The sequence below is a fragment of the Pyrgilauda ruficollis genome, unplaced genomic scaffold (assembly GCF_017590135.1).
Source record: "Pyrgilauda ruficollis isolate IOZ18807 unplaced genomic scaffold, ASM1759013v1 scaffold45, whole genome shotgun sequence".
Lineage (NCBI taxonomy): Eukaryota > Metazoa > Chordata > Aves > Passeriformes > Passeridae > Pyrgilauda > Pyrgilauda ruficollis.
The window spans coordinates 6,042,855-6,062,145 of NW_024526044.1; the positions used below are offsets into that span (position 1 = coordinate 6,042,855).

At 46.1% G+C, this 19,291-nt stretch overlaps 2 protein-coding genes across 3 annotated transcripts in view; one reads left to right on the top strand and one right to left on the bottom strand.

Moving 5' to 3' along the window:
- Window positions 1-707, bottom strand: part of ARFGEF2 (ADP ribosylation factor guanine nucleotide exchange factor 2) — a 35,490-nt gene extending 34,783 nt beyond the window's left edge. The window contains exon 1 of the mRNA XM_041478427.1: window positions 446-707. Within this exon, the coding sequence (XP_041334361.1) occupies window positions 446-584 (139 nt within the window). The 5' untranslated portion in view covers window positions 585-707. The remainder of the gene's footprint in view (window positions 1-445) is intronic.
- Window positions 708-14,088: 13,381 nt separating this feature from the next.
- The window catches only part of PREX1 (phosphatidylinositol-3,4,5-trisphosphate dependent Rac exchange factor 1), a 120,253-nt gene continuing 115,050 nt past the window's right edge, over window positions 14,089-19,291 (top strand). For both annotated transcript variants that reach the window (XM_041478486.1, XM_041478487.1), the window contains exon 1: window positions 14,089-14,728. In XM_041478486.1, coding sequence (XP_041334420.1) covers window positions 14,219-14,728 — 510 coding nt within the window. In that variant the 5' untranslated portion in view covers window positions 14,089-14,218. The remainder of the gene's footprint in view (window positions 14,729-19,291) is intronic.

The window sequence follows — 19,291 nt, forward strand, 5'->3', positions numbered from 1 at the left end:
TTTCAGCTCTGAAAACATCACAGATACTACGTGTACTTGGCCACAATGCTAACAGTCCTCAGCCAGTGTAAACACGACCTGGAGATCAGAGGTCAGATTTAACATCCCCAGAAGCTCTGGGACTCCCTAAGTCCCTAAGAGGGCCTTAAAAACTCTTGTTTCCTAGTCCAAAAGGAATTAATTTTCTCAAAACCGAAATGGCAAGACCAAGTCGCTACTGTTTCACACCGAGACTAGAACTTAACAAAACAGGTATTTGTGGGATTTCCCCTGGTATTTGCACGGCCTGCACTGGAGGGAGATCTCTCCGCTCCAAGGTCCCGAGAGGCTCTCCCGCACCCTGCCGGGACGCCAGCTGGAGGGGACATGTGCCGGAGGGCTGGGCCCCTGTCACCGCCGCGCCCCGCGTGCCCTGTGCGGGCCGGGCCGGGCCGGGCCGACTCACCCAGCGCCACCTGGCAGGCTGTCCGCAGCTGCCCGTGCGGGGGCCGCTTCGCCTCCTTCTCCGCCAGGATCTTCTCCAGGGCCCGCGACACGAACATGCTCTTAGTGCGGGCGTCCTGCTCGTGAGGCGGTGGCTGCATGGCGCGGCCGGGAGCAGGAGCCGGGCGGGCACTCGGGGCCCGCGGCACCACCCGGAAGGGACGCGCCTCCCTCAGCGGCCGCGCCGCCGCCACGGCGCCGCCATGTTGGCACCGTCACGTGACTCGACCCGGCCCTGGCCCCGCCCGCGGGGCCGCGCGTGACGGAGGCGGAGCGAGGGGCGGGGGCGAGGGCGAGGTGAGGGGTGGGGCGAGGGGCGGAGACAAGGGCGGAGTCAGAGGTGGCGCGAGAGGCGGGGCCAAAGGGCGTGGTCAGGGGCAGAGCAGAAGGCGGGGCGAGGGCCGTTCAGGGGGCGGGGCGAGGGGCGGGCCGGTGCCTGAGGGCGGAGCCTGAGGGCGGAGGCGGAGGGCCGGAGCTGAGGGCGGAGGCGGAGGCTGAGGGCCGGGGCTGCGGCTGAGGCTGAGGGCCGGAACTGAGGGCGGAGGCGGAGGCGGAGGCTGAGGGCCGGGGCTGAGGGCCGAGGCTGAGGCTGAGGCTGAGGGCCGGGTCCCGGGCTGAGGCTGAGGCTGAGGCTGAGGGCCGGGGCTGAGGGCGGAGGCGGAGGCTGAGGGCCGGGGCCGTCGCTGCCGGAGGAAAGCTGTAAATTACTGCCCGGGCGGTCTCGTTGGTGAAATGCTCGGTTTTATAACGCTTCTAACCTAAGTGTCGCCATTCGCATTATCCCTGTTAACTGTCACACAGTCCTGTAACGAGGCGTGGAGAAAGAGCGTGTCTAAAACAGCCAAAGTAGTACATTAATGAAGACTCACTACAAATTAAATTTTCAGTTACGGAAGTTAACCCTCCGTGAATGACCGGGTACCCACTGAACCTGGTGAGCCGCTCGCAGGCGGAGCGCCGCTGAGGGCTGCCGGGCCGCCATAGCCCTGCTCGCTGCACTGCCGCCCTCCTGGCGCCGCTGCCGCTCCCGTGAGTTCCACCAAGGTCTCCTTCAAATTCAGATGGCCACGTCTAATGGAGAATACAGGAGCACATTCAGTTCTCTAGACTGCAGTTTTGTTTCCTTTTTTTTCAAACAGCAGGACTCCAACTCTTTAAAATGTCATTAACGAACCTTTAGTGTTGATTTGTCAAGAACTGCAATTTTTCTCCCCAGAACCACTAACAAAGGCTCCGAACACCTGTACAAAGCATCAGTTTAGTGTTATTTCCCAGGGAAAATGGACCAGTGCTTGTATTTTCAGACGCATCTTTTCTAAATGTGCTCCCAATCGGAAATGTGGCTGCAAACGCAGCCCAGTGTACACGTCTGGGTGCTCCTTTCACTTGCACTGCTGCACATTAAGGGTAACTCTACTGTTATCACTGAAATTACAGTGATGCAGAAATGACATAACTAAAAGACAAATAAAGCCCTGAATCTTTTTTGAGAGTTGCTGACTTAGTTATTGACACAAAAGGAGGCTGTAATTACTGTCAGCAGCATTGCAGAACTAATTAAGCAGCAGAGCTCTTCACTTATTGTCAGCCAAATTATCAGTTCTGATTTTAGGGTTTTTATCGTGGGATAGGATTAGTTCTCAGGAGAGAAGGAAATGGATATTTTTAGAAAATAGATTGAACAGATGGTTTAACGGAGATTTAAAAAATGTTTTCTATCAGGCAAAACCCTTGTTTTTGAAGCCATGGAGTAGTGTCTGAATTCATAGGTGCAGGGCTGCACTGAGGTTGTGGTTTGGATTTCAGAGAGCCAGGAGTCAGCAGCAGGCCCCGGGTTCTCTGATTGCCAGCGGCAGTGAAGGGCACAGAGCTGCTGGATGGCACGCTCCCCTGGCTGAAGTTTGGTTAAAGCCAAGGGCTTCTTTCACCTGGACACCAGATGCACCTGCACAGGGCAGAATGCCTCAGTGTCTCCCAGCCCACACAACGTCTCAGCCACAGAGACAGACAGACAGTTCTAAACTCTAATTAGGCCTGCTCAGCACGCTGTGCTCTCCTTACACTGACATCTCTGTGTAACTAAGTGCAGTCAAAGAACAGTGGGGTTGGTATCATTCTTACAACTATTTTCAAATATTCTTTTCCTCAAAGCATTTTAAAATTACAGTAGCTGATTTCTGAGGGAAGAATGTTAGTAATTTGGCTAATTCAAAAGCAACACAGCCCAGTGCAATGTTGCTGCTGAGCGCAGCGCCATGCTGCAGAGCGATGCTGCTGGCTGCAGGCAAACAAAGAAAGAAAGCCTTTGCCGTGGGACAGAAGGCAGACCAAGGGGAAGAAATACATTTATCTGCATGCATGTGCTTGCCAGTGGATTCAGTGCCAATTACCAGAATTACTATTAAACTGCTGTAAATAGCTCATTGTGGCAAGTACGTCTGTAGTGCGAGACATAAATCATGAGCAAACAATGCCTAACAGGTGGGCAGAGTTCACAGTTTGTACAAGCTACTTCCTTGGCAAGAGGCTCCTCTGGACTTCTGCCCAGAGGCCAGGTGCTCTGCACTGACTGACAGGACTAACCTCGCAGCACTTTCCCACTGGCGTATTGCTACATAGCTCGTTTTAGGAAGGAAACCACAGTCTAAAAATAGATGCAGAATGGACAGGAAAATTCTTGGAAAACCAGCACTGGTCTGTACAGTAGCTTAGTTCCCAGTCCAGCATTAGCACAGAACTTCTTTTCTCTTCTTCTGCCCATTTTTAATAATTTCCTTCAGGACTGATTCTATTTATTCTGCCTGGCTTCCAGCCACGTTTCCCACTGTCCAGTAATGTACTTATTAGTGGATTTCCCGGGGGGGATCCTCATTTGATTCACTGGCTCAACTGTCTCATTTTTTCCAGTTCAACACTGCATGCCCTAACGTCAATAAATCCACACAGTAAAGCGTTCTCCCACCGCTAGCAATATAGCTGAGGTAAATCCTGAGTGAGTAACCATGCAAGTATTTATGTGATGTTAGCGAGGCATTTCACCATGATTGTATAGACAATGCTATTTTCTTCAAATCCCAGTCTTAGACCTTCTGTGTCTTCTGACCACCTCACTGCCAGCAGCCTCACCTAGAACTTGCACTCCAGCCCAGAGAAGCTCTGTAATGTGAAAAAAGGACAGACAGTGCATCTGAACAGCACTGTGCAATGTCATGAGATGAAAAGAAAAATCACTTGGCAGGAGATGCACTGGAGCTGTTTGTCCACCAAGCTGGGCCAGGCTGGGCAGGAGCTGCTGCTGCCAGCCCTGCACTGCTGCCAGCCCTGCACCTCAGCCCTGCACGGCTGCCAGCCCTGCACCGCTGCCAGCCCTGCACCTCAGCCCTGCACCTCAGCCAGCCCTGCACTGCTGCCAGCCAGTGCCCGGCTCTCAAACCTGACTGCAGCGCTTCTGCTCACTGCTGGGATTTACCTTTTGGCCCAATATTTTATCTTGAAGTAAGTTAGAAAGGATAATAGCAGTATTTTGAATAACTGAGATTTATACAATTTTAAGTAAATACAAATTAAATTCTTCTTTCCTTATAAAGCCATCAGGAGAGATCAGATTTGCAGTTCTCTCTCACACAAGAGAACTTGCACTTTCTTATAAAAAAATCTGAAATACATACTTTGGCTATACTCCAAATCTGCAGTTTTCATTTCTTTCACATTTCAAAGTCTGTCCCACAGAATAATTTTGTTAAATAAATTTTGTTTTGACCTTTCAATCAAAACCAAGTTAGAGATTTTTTTTGACTTGTCCTGGCAGAAGGAACCAATCCTGAGATCAGCTGTGGTACCAGACTCACATGATGCTATCGCAATAAATCACGTGTGCTGGACAGGAGCAGACACAGACCCTTCAATGCTGAACTGCAGCCTCTATTCCTTGTTATGATAACAAATAATATGTAACCATTAGAGGATGTGTTAGGAATATAACAGTGTTCAGACAAGCAGAGATGCAACAGAATCTGAAGATCAGACTTTAAATCAAAGTGTTCACATGTTCAAATATTATTGCCTTCATGGCCCATATTACTGAACAACCACTGCTCTCACTGATAGCAGCGTGTGTTTCTGATGAGCAGCAGCCCTAAACACAGTCATTTTTAAGAGCTTAACATATTCAGGCTTGAAAATTTCTAACTATTTTCCTTTTACAGTGTTTAGAACCATATCTAAACCACAAAAGTCTGCAATTACCTAAATACAGAGAAGCATTAGAAACAACATGTTCTGAAAACAACAAAAAGGGCATTTATTTTTAAAGGATAGCAGCCAGAGTGAAGGAGCAGTTGGGAAAAATATTTTTGCCAGCTCCTGCTTTTTCCTGCAGAGTGAGAAGTGTAATTGTTTGGAAAGATGCAAATGCAGTTGAGTAGCTCCCACACCCTGAGGTGCTGGAGAGGTGGAAGACCCGGGGCTGGATAATCACCCACTTGCAAATTTCCTGTCTGAGAGGTGATAATGAGACTTTACTTGCCACACAAGCAAGTGCTAGTTAGAGCTGTGTGTGTCTGAATGGCTGTTCCATGTTGTATCTGTGCCCAGAACAGCCTGCTTTGCACAGCTCTCTGCTTTGCACCAAGGTAAGTGTATCATGAGGCAGATTTTGTTGACACAAACCTTGTACCCAGTAAAAACAAAGGAAACATAATACTAAGCTACTGAAGGTCCTGGTTTTCAATTATGGTTGATAACTTCAGTCAGAAGATATGAGTAGGCGTATGAGGAATTAAAATGATAAGTGACCTTCTCTCTGACCTTTAATCTGATCTTTATTTCTCATCATTTCTTGTAAGAAACTCAGTGTCATCAAGAAATGTCCCTAGCTTTACCATACAGTGTGGACCTTGTGCGTGTATGTGCAGAGCTCTTCATGTCTTTCCCGAAGCCAGGTCCTTAGCTCCTTGATTCAGATTTAAGAAGGCTTGTTTCCTTTCCTCTCAGCAGGAAAGGTTTCCTCTTTCTGCTCATTACTGAACTCATCTATTCTTAGTTGCAGTTAGGTATTCTTCAGAGGAATCTTCATTGAGACAAAAGGAGCTTTGTTTTGGCTTATTGTATCTTCTTCCTGTTGGACTAGAACTAGAATGCATAACTCAACAGGTCCAGTGAGCTATCCAGTCACTCTTATTTTATTTAAGCTTCACTTTCTTTTTCCTTGCAGTATTTCCCAAATGCTTTACGACACTGAATGTTACTGCATCAGAAGAAACATATTGAAAAAACTGAAATGTGTGTGTAGAAACTGGGGCTGTGGAACTGATCCTTTCTTTCTCCCTTCAGAGTGGTTCAGTTTATAAAGTGCAAAAATATTTTTCTATGCTATTGTCAATGGAAACTTTTCCACAGTCTTCTTGAAAATCTCAGTCTCATCTTTATATTATATCTTTTGGCCTTCTTTCCAAAACCACTATTTTGTTGCTCTAGTTTTCCCGTGTCTCTGTACTTCATCACTTGAGTCCTGGCCCCCATTTTAAGGAAAGTTACAAAGTGCAAAGGTGCAAAAACTGAGAGGCAATATATGGAACTGGCACAGAGGAGAGAACGTGTTAACTGTCCTGGTCCGGTGTTCTAGGGCAGCATGTTCAATTTGAAACAGAAATGGTTCTGTAATTTCTTCAGCCAGTAGAATGGAAAAACAATTTCCATATCATCATCCCAGTGAAATGCAGAGGCTCAGCCTTACGAACCCACCCCTTTCCACCCTTCAGCAAGCAGCATTGTCAGTGAGCGCAGCTGGCGTGTTTGTGTGAGCCCTCACACAAGCGTGCTTTGCTGCCCTGTGCACACCAGACAGAAATCCAGCCACAGCCCACACTCACATACAAACCACTGCCTTCTGCCCCTCGAGAGGAGCACAGGAAACGTGGGACCCTGTGGGGACTTTGGTGCTGGAGCGGTGACAGCTCAGGCCTAGTGCAGGAGAAGGCTTTGTCTGCACGCTTCTAAAGAGCTGTTCTCTCTCTTTGTGCTTGGGAGAAAGCAAGCATAAAGACATTTTGCCACCTTCCCCAGGGACTGACAGAGCTCAGGGCTGCTGTCAGAAGTCTCCAAGACTCCCAGAAAAGTCTGAATTGTGGCGGTCCATTTGAACACTTGGGACTGTTGATGTAATAAAACATCACAGAGGTCAGCAATGGATGTAAAGCTGTAAAACTGTCTGTGCAATCCAGTTCAAAGCATCCTGAGAACAGGAAAGAACATTCTGCTTAACCCTGTACACTTTATACTCACCTCACACTAGGATGTCCCTATGAGCAATAAAAGCCAAACATTGTGCAGGCCAGAGACAGATACCTATGACTTTGGTAAGTAGTTTTTGTTTAAACAAAGCATTCTCTATCAAATTATCTTTCCTTTTTCCCCTGAAAAGCAACCTCAGCATAGCATTGAGTCTACAGTTCCATCTTCCATGGCAAAGCACATGAGCCTCCTCCTCACTCTGTTACTAATGGCTTCATGTTAAGATTTGTGCAGCATTTACACTGTAATTCAAATGAAAGTGTTCTGTGATTCAACGAGTGACACTATCAGTTTAATGGCATTTTTATTGCTACACTTCTAATGTTTCTGCACAAAGATCAACCAGGGAAAAAGAAAGAAGCCTGTTTTGAAAGTATCAATAGTACAAAAAAGTGTGATTCCCCTTCCCTAGAGGGACTGCTATAGTTGATTAGTATTCTGTTAGAGCTGGTGATGATTTCCTAGAACGTCTTTCTCCCCCTACACTGTGAGCTCACAGCCCATGCACTGACCTTATACAAGTGGTTATAATTCCTAGGACTGCATCCAGTGTTGATGCAGGCACTTGTGCAAGGCTGTAGTTTCACAAATGGCTTTAAACTGATCTGCAGATGAGTTACTGCCGAAGGAGGCAATCCCATCCTTCTCCCATCCCTGCCCTTGCCACAGGACTGAACACCTCCTCTCATGCCTGCAGTAACTCTTGGGGGTTGCACACTGAGCTTGTCAGGGAGCAAATCTGACTCAAAAAAGGATCTTTTGTTTGTTTGCCTTCCAGTTAATTTGAGCTGGATCAGCTGATCAGTTCCTGATCCTGTTCACCACAGTGTCACAAAGGAAGTGGTGAAAACATGCAACAATGTCGAAAGAGAAAAAAGGGTAGCTCACACTTCAGTTAAGTTCAACAACAAAAACACAGTCCACGCTACACAGATGACTAAATGTTTCCAAGTTACATGAATTCAGCCTTACAGACACAAAATGTGTACACTGCAATAACCATGGAGAGAGTTTTATACTGGATACAAGATGCACAGGGAGCCTATAAATTATGTATTATGACCAAGCTCTCTATTTTGTGCAGATGTGATATGAAACTGGCTCAGACCATCCTTAGCAAAGATCTTCAGTTTATCAAATGCAGACCTCCATCACTCTTAGTATTTAGTGGAGAAGAAATCACATATCATCTCAAAATGCATGTTAGTTTACTCATATACTCCAGTATTAAAAAAACCTTGACCAAAATTGCAGGTGCAGACAATAAATCCCAGAAATGACATTTCTGCACAGCTGCATTTGGAACACCAAGTGTCAAAGACACAGGAGATGCAGCAGCGCGTTCTGTGATGTTTGCTCCTCTTCCTCCCACAGCACATGGAGTGGGCCCCAGCCCCTCAGGCATGGTCTGATCTTTAGCTGAGAGCACCAAAACTCCTTCAGCTGGCAACAGACTGCTGAGCTAGTGCCAGTCCCTTGCCCTGAAATCATGCTCTATATCTTCAACAGCACTGAGGTGCGTCGGGAAAAGCGAAGAATAGAACTGGAGAAAAGAAGAGCAGGTGGATAGATGCCACATATTCCAGGTGTATTTATGTGCCATAAAACATTTTTTTCTATGATCTTCAGCTCTCTGTTCCATGCAGAAGATTCTTTCCAGCTCTAGTTGTGAAAACAGCACGAGTTTTGAACTGGCCACAGAATTCCAGCCTCCACCTGCTCATGACAATTTCTATTCATCGGTTGTGCTGACAGAGAGGTACCTGGCTTTTCCTGTTCAATGTACTGGCAGAGGAAATAATGCAAATGCAGTCAGGAAGAAGCAATTTATAACAAAACAAAAACAAGCACTATTGTTCATGTTATTTTTACTTCACTTACAGAGAACAAAATACAGAGAGTGAACCTTTGCTTGATTGTATTAGTGCAGGGCAAATACTTATTTGCATACAATCTGCAAATCTTTCAGCAGCCTTTTTTAGTACTCTCCCAAAAGAACACATTTTGTAAGAATGTTAATTTGTCAGAAAAAAGTGTAAGGAGTTGCAAACTTGTAAATGGTCTCATATGGGGAAAAATCACTTGGAACGACCCCTGTTTAATTGACTATTTAATAAAAATCTGACAAATTTCCAATTTACAAAAGAAAAAAAGAATTTGAAAAATTTTTAAAAATCATCCTACTTCAAGCATATTGATGTTTGATACATCTTCTTTTCTTTAGATAAAGATACCTGAGCCTGTTGTCAAGGCTATGCTTCTCCATGGTTCTCTGTGCTTTAGAGGGTAAAGATCAGATCATATAGTATTATGTCAGGAGTAACAGAAACACTTTCTGCACCTGACTTAAAAACACACTGCTTAAAACTACCCTGGATTGAGAAGGACCATTTGATTAATTAAACCAAAAATCTTCTCTCAGTTCAAGAGCTCAGTGAGAACCCTTAATTACATAATCAAAAATTATGTCAGGAAAGAACATAATGAAAACCTAATTATGCACTTTTTAGTATGTGATTAGTTTTAAGTAGGTGGGTATGATTGAGGAAGAGAAAAAGAGGGGAAATATGATTAAAGAAGTGAATCAGACAGTGGAAAGAAAAGAAGTATCAGAGGAGTGAGTAATGGCAAATACAGCCTTCTCCCAGAGTCTCTTCCAAAACTGAAGGTTTTGACTTGAATACAGAATGTATGAACTAACACACGCTTCTTCTCCAATTATATGTGTTTAGGATTTGACACAAATCTGAAATCTATGAAAAGGAAATAAGCTGCATTTCCAATTAATTAGTGAGTTCAATACCAGGAATATTTTCGAAAAGTTTTGTCCATCTCCCCTGAGCTCATGGGAAGGCTTCAACTCTGCATTCTCATGGTGTTGTCCCTCTGCCAAGCGAGACACTGATGTAACATTTTACAAAAGCTTGTGTGCAGGACCTGTGATACAGTTTATAGTATCTCCCTCTTTCTTCTCAAATCCAGAATCCTTTATGGCATGGAGTGGTGTTAACCTTCAGTTTTCTCTAGGGTATTAGGGTTCTCAGGTAAGTGGGGACACCAAGGAGAAGCACAAGCCTCAGTCGCTGCTGTCCCATGGCACTCACAGGTGGCCTGACAAGCCCACAGGTAAAATCTGAGTGCTGACTGGAAACTCGTGGGACGTTGTGGGGCCCCTTTGAGTGGGCTCTGTTTTGCCCATATTCACAGTATCCTTTGGCAGCCACTTCAGACACATGGATCTCAGTTTCCCTGTTTTCAAATGGACTTAATACTTCTGTCCTTTTACCACACACTGTGTGTCTAAATAAGTGCTTTCAGAGTTTAACTGAATGTGTGTATTATATTATCTTCTAATCACAGAGAATTCCATCCACCCTTCCTAGCCATTCTTTTTCTTTGTTCATCATGTTCCCTCTAAGTCTCTATTTGTTCCAAGTCACTCTGCTGTCAAGTTACCTGAGCATCTTTATCTTAAACCTATTTTTAGGCTGATGTTAAAAAGAGAAATGCAAATGCTCTGCTGGCAGTCTAGGTGCCTGAAGAGTTGGAAGCAAAGAAATTATTTCTGCAAAGCTCACTGCAAACTACCTCCATATATCTTGCTTGAAGATTAATAATTTGTAGAAGTCAAAGGGATTAGTTCTTAGCTAGAATAAATCAGCAGTGGCTTTAGCAAAATCAGTTATCTGCAATGAATTATACAGGGACAGGTGAAAGTTGATTCATGTCTGCTGCACGCAGGCCAGAACCTGATTTTAACCACACACATGGAAATCTCTATTAACTGCACTATTTTGACTGAAGTTTCTAGAAATACTCTGTATATCTACAGATGCAATATTGGAATTTAAATTAGCTGCTGCCATTCAATAAACAGGTGCTGGAGTCAGGGTTTATTCTCTGCTCAGCAGCAGCATTTCCAAGCTCTGTGGAAGCAGCACAGAACAGGTCCCTGGCACACAGACTTCTTTAATATCTCACACAAGCCTTTTAGTGCTGTCTCTCAAAGCATCTAGTAGAGCTACAAGTACAGGGAAGTGAAAGAAAGATGGTTAGCCATGCAAAATGGCTTCAATATGAGGACAGTCTAACAGGTTAGAGCATTTTAACTTGGTGTGGAGAGCACTGAGAGGAAATAAACTGAAGGTCTGCAAAATCTTTAAATGGTGAATAAAGCATAGACAGTGACTGAGAGGTATTGTATTGTTTGCAGTTATGAAGTTAAGATGCAACCAAGAAAATTACCAGGTCTAAAGAAAAAAAAAATTCATATAGTAATCATTAAATGTGAAAAGAACTGCTAAAGGATTCTGGAAAAGGCAAACACCTTGTGTGTCAAAGGAGAATTTGATGGGAAATATGCCCATTGTTTCCTAGTAAAACTGGTCTAGATACAACCTCTAGCTCAGGAAATTCTTCACCTACCTTAAGCCAGGTATGTCACATGCAGACTTGAGTGCCAAAATTGTTTTGGGAACCACATTTCAACCAACTCACTGATTTCCCATGAGCCTTTGGGCATTTCTTTAGGGAAATTTGGGCACTCTTTAGGGAAAAGGGCTGTGGACTAGTAAATGCTGAACGGAAATGGTAAATGTAGGGTGCCCCATGGACATGGTGTACCCAGTCTGGAACCAGGGTACCTGTGCTCATAGGGGCAACCCCTCTCTTCTGGCCTGCCTTACTGCAGCACTTACTGGTTGCTGTGCAGTTCCAGGCAAAGCTCATGCCCGGCTTTAAGCTTCTCTTAAAGTTGTCTTGCCATACTGCCACTAAAATTAGAGGAATATTTTGAAGCAATGTAGCTTGTACACCGTGGTGACAAAAAGGCACCTGTCCTCCAGCGGCGGAGGCATCACTCCGGTAAGCATCCTACTTAGCTGTGATCGGCTCCTGTCTCAGCACTGGCTGCGGAAATGAAATTTTTAGAGGATTTTTGAGGAAAACACAGGAGACATAGACAGCAAATTAACAACTTTGAAACTAACAACTTTCTCACTCAGCCACAGGGTGGGGGCGTAGCTTTGGTGATGCTGATTTTTCCTAACAGGGTGTATTGTTATTTAATTAGGATATTTTAAAAGAAAGTCTTGCCGCCTGCCTCTTGCCCCAAACAGAAAAAAAAACCCCAAAACCATTTGATGATTTTAAAAAAGAGATAAACTGGACACAAAATGAGTAAATAAATGAAAATGCTGTAGTGACTTTCAGAAGAAAATGAAGGATTAAATGTAAAGTACTTGAAAGAAAAGCAGTGAATTCAGAGTGTAATCTGGCCTCCTAGAGGTTGTGCTGTCCTGTCCCAGAGCTGCTGTGCAGCGCTCTCCCGCAGCCCAGGGCGCTCCTCGGGACGCGCACAGAGCCCAGAGCCAGCCCGGCCCTCCCCTCCCCTCGGTGCTGTTCCCTCGGAGCCCCGACACTCAGGGAGACAAGGCCTTTCCCACTCATTCTTTCCGCTTTTGAACAGTCGTGTTTCAGACTGACTCGGAGCGGGGGAACGTTTGTCACTGACGATGCAGAAGGTGCTACCGCAGGGTGTCACGAGAGACACGATAACCGCACCTTGACCCAAGACTACCTCATTAGGAGACATGGGGAAATAAAATATTGACGCTTAATAAAGACAATTTCCACACCTAGGGCTCAAAGCATTTGAGGCATTTTCTTTACACTGCTGACCTGCAGCCTGCTGCAACTGTGTCTTGACCCACGAGCTGTTTTTTCATTCTGTGTAATGCTATATCCATGAAGCCTTGAGATGATAATTGGGTATGTTAGACTACCAACACTTACTCCTGAATAGAAAACTTAAAAACCAGAATAATGATCAGTCAGAAAATAAAAAAGCCCATGTTGAGATAAAAAAAGTTAAAGAGATATTTTGGTTTAGCCTGGGAAAGATGACAATTATTACATTATTTGTTACATTTAGTTTTGCTAAGTTTACTTTTTAAGGTAGTATATCCAATAAGGGTCTCTATTATTATGCCTCTTAGGAGTTCACATTATTAACATTTTTAAATCTTCCTCTTGAAACCTTTTTCCTTAATTTAAAAAAAAATTAAAAAGGAGTACTTGTAGTTTGACAAAAGCCTGGCAGTGTTCTTATGGTGGAACGAAGATATTTGGGAGAATATGCACCGTTCTGAACATAGTTAGCCTTCTGGGAATGGGGGGAGTAGTGCTGAATTGCAGCCCTCAGCCCGGTTTTGTGTGCCCGGTTCATCTCTGCCCTCATGCTGCACACTCACTTTGCACGAGCAGTTGCAACCAACTTAAAACCTCTGCATTTTGGATTCACAGCGATGAAACCTGCTTTTTGTATTTGTTCTTTGTTGGCACGGGTTCGTGATTCCTCGTTTCTGTTTTGTGTCCATTGTGCTGCGTGCATTCCTGTGTGACAAGGGAGGTGTCTGTGTGACCCCGCGTAGCGGCGGGCCGGGCAGGGCCTGCGGGCTGGGGCGAGTCCTGCTCGTGCGGGCAGCCGCGGTGTGTTCACCGCGCTGAGCCGTGTTCGTGAGCCGCGCCGCGAGCCCCGCGTCCGGCCGCGCTGCGGGACCGCGCTGTGCGGGCCGCGCGGGCCGTGCGGGCTGTGCGGGCTGCGCAGCAACTCAACTCACTGTGTGTGAAGTGCAGGTGGGGCAGAGGGCGAGGAGTGCGGGGTCTGCAGCGCACGGGGTGAGGGAGTGCATGTGGGAGGGGAGGAGGGAGTGCGCGTGAGAGGGGCTGCGTGTGAGGCAATGCGTGAGAGGGGCGGCGTGAGAGGCAATGCGTGAGAGGGGCGGCGTGAGAGGCAATGCGTGAGAGGGGCGGCGTGAGAGGCAATGCGTGAGAGGGGCGGCGTGAGAGGCAATGCGTGAGAGGGGCGGCGTGAGAGGCAATGCGTGAGAGGGGCGGCGTGAGAGGCAATGCGTGAGAGGGGCGGCGTGAGAGGCAATGCGTGAGAGGGGCGGCGTGAGAGGCAATGCGTGAGAGGGGCGGCGTGAGAGGCAATGCGTGAGAGGGGCGGCGTGAGAGGCAATGCGTGAGAGGGGCGGCGTGAGAGGCAATGCGTGAGAGGGGCGGCGTGAGAGGCAATGCGTGAGAGGGGCGGCGTGAGAGGCAATGCGTGAGAGGGGCGGCGTGAGAGGCAATGCGTGAGAGGGGCGGCGTGAGAGGCAATGCGTGAGAGGGGCGGCGTGAGAGGCAATGCGTGAGAGGGGCGGCGTGAGAGGCAATGCGTGAGAGGGGCGGCGTGAGAGGCAATGCGTGAGAGGGGCGGCGTGAGAGGCAATGCGTGAGAGGGGCTGCGGGAGAGGGGCTGCGTGAGAGGGGCTGCGTGTGAGGGGCTGTGTGAGGGCCTGCGTGTGAGGCAATGCGTGAGAGGGGCTGCGTGAGAGGCAATGCGTGTGAGGAAGACGCGGCTTTGAGTGTGTGCGAGACGTGAAGACGAGGACACGCGGCTATGAGGGTGTGCGGGACGTGGAAACGAGGACAGGCGACTACGAGGGTATGCGGGACGAGGAGACGACAAAGCCATACGGCTCTCGCCCCGCCCCGCTGCCCTCCGCCGGCCCCCGGGGCCGGGCTCCACTGCCTGCGCCCGCCCCGTCCCTCATCCCCCCTCCCTGCCGCCGGGACTTCCCTTCGCGCTCTATTCAGCGGTGCCGCGCCGCTACCCGGGCATGTCCCGCAGCCGGGCTTCGCCCAGCGCCCGGCTCCTGTAACGCCTCCGCCCGCGGGCGAGGCAGGGCCGCGGGGCCATGGGGGGCTCCTGAAGGAGCGGGGAGCGGAGCGCCCGGCCCGCGCCGCCACCATGGAGCCGCCGCCGCAGCCGCCCGGCGCCCCCGGCGCCGCCGAGCCCGCCGGCTGCCCCAAGGACACCGACCGCCAGCTGCGCCTCCGCCTCTGCGTCCTCAACGAGATCCTCAGCACCGAGCGCGACTACGTGGGGACCCTCCGCTTCCTGCAGTCGGTGAGTGGCACCGCGGGCTGGGGAGCGCCCTCGGGGGCTCGGCGGGGACGGGCGGACGGCCCGGAGCGGCTCCTCTGGCGGGCCGGGGGCTGCGAGGGCGGCGGGGCACAAGTTGTGGGAGTGCCCGTGCTCGGGTCCGCGCCGCGGGGAGGGAGTTTCTGTTGGAGAGGCCCGGGGCCGGGGCCGGGGCTGGGGCTGGGGCCGCCTGGCAGCGCGGGGCCGGCGGGCCCGAGGTTCTCTTTCCCCGGCGCGGAGCGCCGGCCCCCAGTGCTCCCGGCCCCGCGGGGCGGCAGGAACGGACCCAGGGGTGGGTCTGCTCTCAGGATGCCTCGTTCCTTTGGTTGTTGTTGTTCAGAAGTTGCTTTTGCACTCACTTGGAAAATCTACCCTTACTGTCCGTTGTTTATAAATAAATATTGTACATATATATTTGTTTAATGGTAAACATAAATTTGTGATTGTGCCGGGTGTGTCTGTGCATGTGGAAGCAATTATACCTGCCTCTGAAATTATTCACGGGCTAGTTCAGAAGAAAAAATCCATCTGTATATTTCCATTTTCCTATGTAGGTTCTAAACGTGGAATTCATCTGTGTACCACCACACTCCTGCAAATAACTAGACGAGCCTGTAGTAAAAGTTACTAGATAACAGATATATATATATATATATATATATGAAAAAGAAGAATAAACTAGTGATCACACAGAGATCAAGAATCAAAGCAAAGGAAGTTTCTGCAGAGATTTCTAAAAGGTTGTTTCTAAAAGGGCAGAAATTCTTTCTGGTGTTTTTCTAGATAAAGACTTGACTCTCGTTTCATCTAAAAGTGCTTAGACCCTGGGCCCCTTTTGACCTGTCCTTCTGGCAGGATTTTTTTTTGTTTGTTTTTTAAAATCAGTTTGTCTTCAGTGTTTTTCAGATTCACCAAAGTGGCAAACTGTCTAGTGTAAAAGATAAATAACAAGGATGTGGTTGCTTTATGAACTAGTCTCTACTTGAAACCTCCTCTTCTCTCTCCAGTAATTGAACTCCGAGCCTTTAATTTGAGTTTTCCAACTGAAGTGCCAGTTAGCTTCATTTAGAACTGTGGTTCTGTCTCAGTGCAAGGAGGTTTTCTTCTGAGATGTAGAAGAGCCCCACCCTACAGACAGAACAAAACCAAAATCCCTCAGAAAACTCCTCTGTCCTAAGTACTGAATTTGAGATTTTGTTAGCTGCAGGCTGGAATGTAGATTCAAGCTACATATATTTTTGATTCCGGTTCTTACAGCTAAATGTATTCACAATGTTAGCTAAATGGGATTTTCATGTATTAAAAAAACAAAACAGGTCTTTTATTTATTTGTATTTGTTAACTTGGCAGTTTTCATTAGAGCAGTAGTGAGTAATATGCCCTAGGTAATGGCAGGAGAAGATCCTGATGGAGCACACTCGCTGAGGTCTTGGCTGGCACTGCTGGCACTTAGAGTCCTTCTGGGGCACTTCGCCACCAGGAGTAGAGTGGCTATAGTATAGTGGCTATATATTATCTTGTGGTGTTGCTTCTGGAAGTGCAGCTTTACCCCGCTACGGAATTTGTGTTTTAGTCATTATGTTTGAATAAAGCACTGAGGGATAGGATCTTTCTTATCTCTGGGCCTTAGTTTAGAGCAGCATTCATACACAGGCTTTTAACTTCATGCACATGTCAAATATTCATGTGCTGTCCTAAATAATGTCAGTTTCTTCAGTCATTGACCTACATCTTATGGACTGAATCTCTGTACAACTGCTTTCTAATAGCTGAATTTTGTTAGCCCCAAGGAAAGGAGAATGAGGATCACTGCAGCATGTGAGGGTACAAGGAGCAAAGATGAAATTTTTAAAAATAAAATTTGGAGTGTGAAATATTTTCTGCATAAATTATGTGGATGGCCATAACTTAACCCTTCTAACAAGACAGCATGCAGAAAAGAATTCTGCCCCACTTCCCCCACTGGACAGCTGACACAACGTACAAGGATAACATCATCTATATAATCACTGGGATTAGATGCAATTATAGGCCAGAAGTTTTGCTTTAGGACCCTGATGGAAGTACTGCTGTAGCCCTGGGACTCTGTATTCTCAGCTGTGCTTGGCCTCACAGGAGGCCATGTAACTCCTGTTTGTTGACTCTCCCGAGCGTGCTGGCATCACTGCTCAGGAGCCACCCCTCCTGACCCCAGATCTCTGCTCCCCAGCTCGTGTTCTGTGTAGGCAGCACTCACCCAGTGCAAAATAAACTGTTCCACTACCTGGGGTAATGTAGCAGGTTAACGCTCCAGTGTGACTGGGCCAGGTTACTTGTTTTGTCCATAGTGTGCATTGTACTGAAATGGTTGGTACTCCATATGATCCAGATGTAATTTCGGCTGCACTGAAAGACTGCTGTTTTGTGCAGGAGAACTGCAGTACCCCGATCTGGAAACTTGTTCCTGTCAAAAAGGAGATGAGACGGATGTGGGGTATGGGTTCCTTTGCCTAAGAAATGTCAATAGCTTGGGTTAAATAAAGCTTATCTTCTATCATCATAAGGAATTTCCCCCAAGTAGGCTGGGACAGCTGTGCTTATGTGAGGGAATCTGTGCTCTTGGTTAAATATTTGCTGTTGAAGCCCTAGTCCTCATTAAGTGTTCTCAATAAACAATGTTTTAAAAAGCAAACAGATAAATTCTATGGGTTTATTCACAGCACTGAAGTTGCTTGCAAGCAGCAGCTTCCTGTGTTCCATGGTAATGTACAAGAATCTCTTAAGTATTTAGAATCTTGTAAGTATTTAATACTATGCATTTACAAATGAATCAAAACAACCTCAGTTTACTTACAGTATTTTAATCTGTATTAGGAGATGAATATATGATCATGTTTAAGGAAAGGTTTCCTTTTTCTTTTCTTTTTTTATGTTTAGAAATGTTTTCCCACTAAGATGCAGGGGAAAATAGGTTCATTATTAGCATAAGGATTCAGCCCTTATTTGCTTTGCCTAAAAGATTGTGGTCCATATTTTGCTTTCATAAATTAATAAAGTGAGTATGTAAAGTTTAATATAAAGCATAATTAAAGTTATAATTAAGTACATAAAGTGATAGAACAGAGTTCTATTTTCTTACAATAAAAGTTGTGTTAGTCACTGTTAAGAATATTTTGAGTAGTGTACTCATTTAATGAAAATGCTAAAGATGTTTATTTATTTAAATAGTCTCTAGAATCTGTTATGTTTTATACCTGAAGTAATTTTGACAAATGGATTTATATCTGCAAATTTAACTTGGATGTCCCATCATTTTTCACTTTGTATGTGATTTGTAGTAATTTTATTCTATTTAATTTGGACATTTCCTAGTCAGTTTACCTCCTGTTTAGTTTCTGGTACTCCTGTTGGTACTTGTATTATATGTGTTTGTATATATATAATATATCTGTTAGTGTGTATTATCTATTGTAGTGTAATGTATCATAACCACAGAGAGAATGGAAGCCAGTAGCTTTGCCCCATGGTTTGTTCCACATCTTGCAAGATGAGATGATCAATTCCAAGGGATATAGCTGTTTTTTTAAAAACAGAGTCTGGATTTTATATTAAATTGTAATATAATACAGATATTATACTATATGTATACCATTATTTCAATAGTCCCAGCTGTCCTAGACATTTCCTCAAATAAGGAAGAAGGGAAAACTCTCTTCTACCAGCTCACAGCTGATGACCTGAAGTTACTGATTTAGATACAAATATACACACACAATATTGTGTCCTGTTTTAATTGCCATTTTGTCAGTCAGGGATGGTATTATTGCTAGTTGTGGAATTATTCTTGAACAAATGCTGTGTAACTCAGGAGTATTAATAGACAATACTGCAGTTATGCAGCTGTGTTACTGGCTGTACTAGTAAAGGCTCATTACACAGCCAAACTTTTTAAGCAGCAGGGAGAACTGCATGGAGCAGATGGAAATGTACTGCTGCTAACATCATTAAAGAACTACTGATCACCGAAGAAGCAAAGTGGAAAATTGTCAGAACCTACTGGAACTTTAGTAAAAGTTTCAGGAGTAAGATAAACTTCAAAGGCATGAAGACAGATAATTCTGTTGTAAGTCTCTGGTGTGATCATAAACCATAAGGATTTTCAGTCTCCAGGTTTTAAGATTCAGTTAATCCTTTGGCCTCTTTTAACTCTGTAACGTATACAGAATGTTTATATTTATGTTTTGTAAATACTTCTTTTTTGCGTGATGGAATCACATCAGGTGATAATTTAGTTTGAGTGACCTGCTGGATAAATGCCAGGATCTGTCTGGTGGCATGCGGTCCTGTGCAGGAATGTGGGGCTGCCAGGGCACTGCTGGAGGTGCAGTGTCTGCAGGGTGCAGCCCTCAGGCCCAGCCAGCTCGAGGGAGCTGTTCTTGCTTGGAGTGTCAGTTGGTACAGAGAAGTAATGCACAGTTTGTTGGGGAAAGAAAGGTTGTGGTGTGTTTGACTGTTGCATGGTCATTCCACAGAAACCCAGTCAAATCTGACACTAATATTTCAGTAATT